We start from the raw sequence: 2,995 nt of genomic DNA on the forward strand, positions 1-2,995 counted from the left end.
AGAAAACTCAACATGAAATGTGGAGTTAAAAAGTAAACCACCAAAACAAACAGAAATATTAAAGAATCAATGACTATGACACACAATTTCATTATTTAGAGATTTCAGAATGACTATAAAAAGATAAATATATGTACAATCTATCTTCTTTTTCAGATAAAATGCTGGATGTTCCTGAAAACTGCTCTAAGATCAGAGTTCCTGTGGGACATCCAGTTCTAAACTGGTTCAACTGGTTTCTGTGATGGAATCTGAAGTTTCTCTGCAGTTTCCAGTAAAGCATCTTTTAATCTGTGGAGCTTTGAGGAACATTTTCCTGTCAGCAGAAGAAGAAGCAGCAGAGAAAAGAGGTTTGAAGTGTCTTTCAAAGCTGAACTGAAAATGATTCCCATGTTTCCATCTCAGACCATTTCTGGTTCCAGGATGAAAATGAATCAGAGAAAAAAAGATCAACTTTCCAGTTGAATCCAGTTCAGATGAAGCCTCTAAATGGAGCCCAGTTTGAATCGGATCTTTATTGATCCAAAGAGACAATATCAGACACTAAATGACAGACATGAGAAAATAAACAGGAGGAAAATCTTGGAGGTCAGAGGTCATCTTCATGATCCAGTCAGTCTCTTTAGACTCAAACTGCTGCAGCTTCAACCTCTGAGGATCAGCAGGACACAGAGACCGTTCTCTACTTTACAGAGATCAGAACCTGCAGAGAGAAGAAGGAAGGAGAGATCAGATCAGTGAGTGTTTCCAGCCTCTCCAGCAGCAGTCAGTGACGCAGCACATCCAGTAGATGGTTTCCAGGCTGCAGTCAGACTGATCTCAGAGCTGTGACCAAGATGAACCTGATCAGTTTTTTCCTGTTAAACTGAAAGAACAAGCAGATCTAAGATCAGACATGAACACAGCAACAACATTCATCTTCACACCAACACAAACACAGGAACACAGCAAGCTGCTGCTCCTCTGATTGGCTGATTGCTGTCTCTGTGTCCAATCAGGAAGCCTGAACCATTCTCCTCCCACTGAGAAGCTTTACTGGGAACACTGGAGCTTTGCTTTGATGCTAACTGGGTTTAGTTCAATATGCTGACAGCAGCTGGACTCACTACAAATATTTACTTACCATAAAGTCTCTACAAGATCCTCCAGCTGCTGAACATCTGAATCCTTCAGGTTGTTTCCATCCAGGTCCAGATATGTCAGATGGAGGCTGTTGGACTTCAGAGCTGAGGTCAGAAAATCACAGGTGATCTTTGACAACCTGCAGCCCCACAACCTGAATAAAGAATAAAAGATGAGCTGAAGCCAACAAGATGCAGGTGAACCAGTCCAACAGAACCAGTTAAATATTTTCATGAATATTAAAGCCAACAAGTTGCTGCTTCAATAAAGACCTGCTGACTTCAGAACCAGAACCTGGTACTTAGTCATGTTGTGTTGGAGGATTTTAGTCAGTAAAATCATTCCAGGTTCTGATCAAAGTGTTGAAGCATCAATCATTGATTATTGATTTGTTCCTGTCAGATTCCAGGAATTAACTTTTCTAAACTGGGTTGAATGACCTTTGACCTGCTTGACCTGAGGGGGATTTCTACACACTGGGGGTCCGAATGCTGTCCTGTTCTGACCTCAGGTCAGCAGGTCCAACTCAGTTAGTTACACAGAGGGACTAAATTAAACTCTGGATCCAGGAACAAACTCAGAAAATATTTATTAGAACAGAAGAAATGAACTTTGATTAATGATCAATTATATATAATCATTCACTGAAATATCAATAATTATATAATTATAAACCTCAATGTTTTCAGTCTGCAGCCTTCAGTCTGTAGAAAACCACAGAGCTCCTTCACTCCAGAATCTCCCAGGTTGGTGTAGCTCAGCTCCAGTTTTGTCAGATGGGTCGGGTTGGACTTCAGAGCCGAGAACAGAGACGTCCAGCTGGTCTCTGACAAACTGCACTTCCACAATCTGAATAAAGAATAAAAGATGAGCTGAAGCCAACAGGACGCAGTTAAAACTGAAATATGAACAAATAAATAATAAAAATGTAGAAAACTAATTTCCATGAATGTAAAAGAAACATGATGAACTGATTCTAACATCTGATCCAGTCAAACTGGTTTAAAGAGTAAAACCAGCAGAACCAGAACATTTTATCAACAAAGAAACTCAAAGTTTTCTATGAGCAGCAGCCTGGATGAGGTGAGCTATTTCTGCTGGTTCCTGATCAGCAGCTGGAGACCCGACTTGGTAACCGGATCAGAACCACTCAGTTTATTCATCAATGGCCTTGGGTTCTTCTTAAAGCTGCTGAAAGCCAATGGAGGCCATTATTTCCTAAGGAGACGTGACCTGATGAAGCTTCATCACAGAGACGAGGCTCCAACCGACTGACAGCTGTCAGACTGAAGAGGACGGTTCCTCTCTGACCCAGCCCCCACAGAACCACAGCTTCAGGACAAAGCTGCTGCTGCAAACCTCACTGACATTCATGTAATATAGATTTACTTTTCTACAATCAGTCACTTCTTAGATGTGTCATTAATGATTATTTGAACTGGTCAGCGTTTGTGGATGTGACCCTGATTCGGCTCTGGAGGAACAGCATGTCATTCTGGATGTAAAGATGAGAATCAGAAATAAAACAATACGAATCTTTACCAACCAAACTGAAACATCGCCATCATTAATTAACTTCATTTGAATTATTTTACTCATTTTGTTCATCAGTCAAACATTTTAAAAACTGAAAAACAAAGTTCAATGATCTCAAAGTCTGAAATAAGAAAATCATTTATTTATAAGGTAAAATTGTTTGAAATTTGAATCTGACATTTAAAAAGGTTGTTTTAAAATATTACAATTAAATTATTAAACTAAGGATTAAAGTATCAATGAATGATTTTATTGTATAAATAGAGAAAACAAACCTCAGATTCTTCACTTTACTGACTGAACTCTCCAGGATCTCAAACAGATTCTTCATATCAGA

At 39.2% G+C, this 2,995-nt stretch overlaps 1 protein-coding gene across 1 annotated transcript; it reads right to left on the bottom strand.

Annotated features, from left to right (window-relative positions):
* Positions 1 to 495: 495 nt before the first annotated feature.
* On the bottom strand, positions 496 to 2,989 carry LOC106944099 (ribonuclease inhibitor-like). The gene is made up of 4 exons (XM_015027346.1): positions 2,934 to 2,989; positions 1,798 to 1,971; positions 1,124 to 1,276; positions 496 to 703 (listed from the first exon to the last, which is right to left on the bottom strand). The coding sequence occupies exons 1-4, from the start codon at positions 2,987 to 2,989 to the stop codon at positions 697 to 699; spliced, it is 390 nt and encodes a 129-aa protein (XP_014882832.1). The 3' UTR covers positions 496 to 696.
* Positions 2,990 to 2,995: the final 6 nt, after the last annotated feature.

This window comes from Poecilia latipinna, unplaced genomic scaffold, assembly GCF_001443285.1.
Source record: "Poecilia latipinna isolate Pla-1442-1.1 unplaced genomic scaffold, P_latipinna-1.0 Scaffold6881, whole genome shotgun sequence".
In the NCBI taxonomy this organism is placed as follows: domain Eukaryota; kingdom Metazoa; phylum Chordata; class Actinopteri; order Cyprinodontiformes; family Poeciliidae; genus Poecilia; species Poecilia latipinna.

Bases quoted from the DNA above. Each gene is read 5' to 3' on its own strand.
- LOC106944099 (XM_015027346.1), bottom strand. From the start codon at position 2,989: ATGAAGAATCTGTTTGAGATCCTGGAGAGTTCAGTCAGTAAAGTGAAG. The intron at 1,972-2,933 runs GTTTGTTTTCTC...TTCTTTATTCAG, and splicing joins AGTAAAGTGAAGAATCTGAG to ATTGTGGAAGTGCAGTTTGT. The intron at 1,277-1,797 runs GTTTATAATTAT...TTCTTTATTCAG, and splicing joins TGCAGACTGAAAACATTGAG to GTTGTGGGGCTGCAGGTTGT.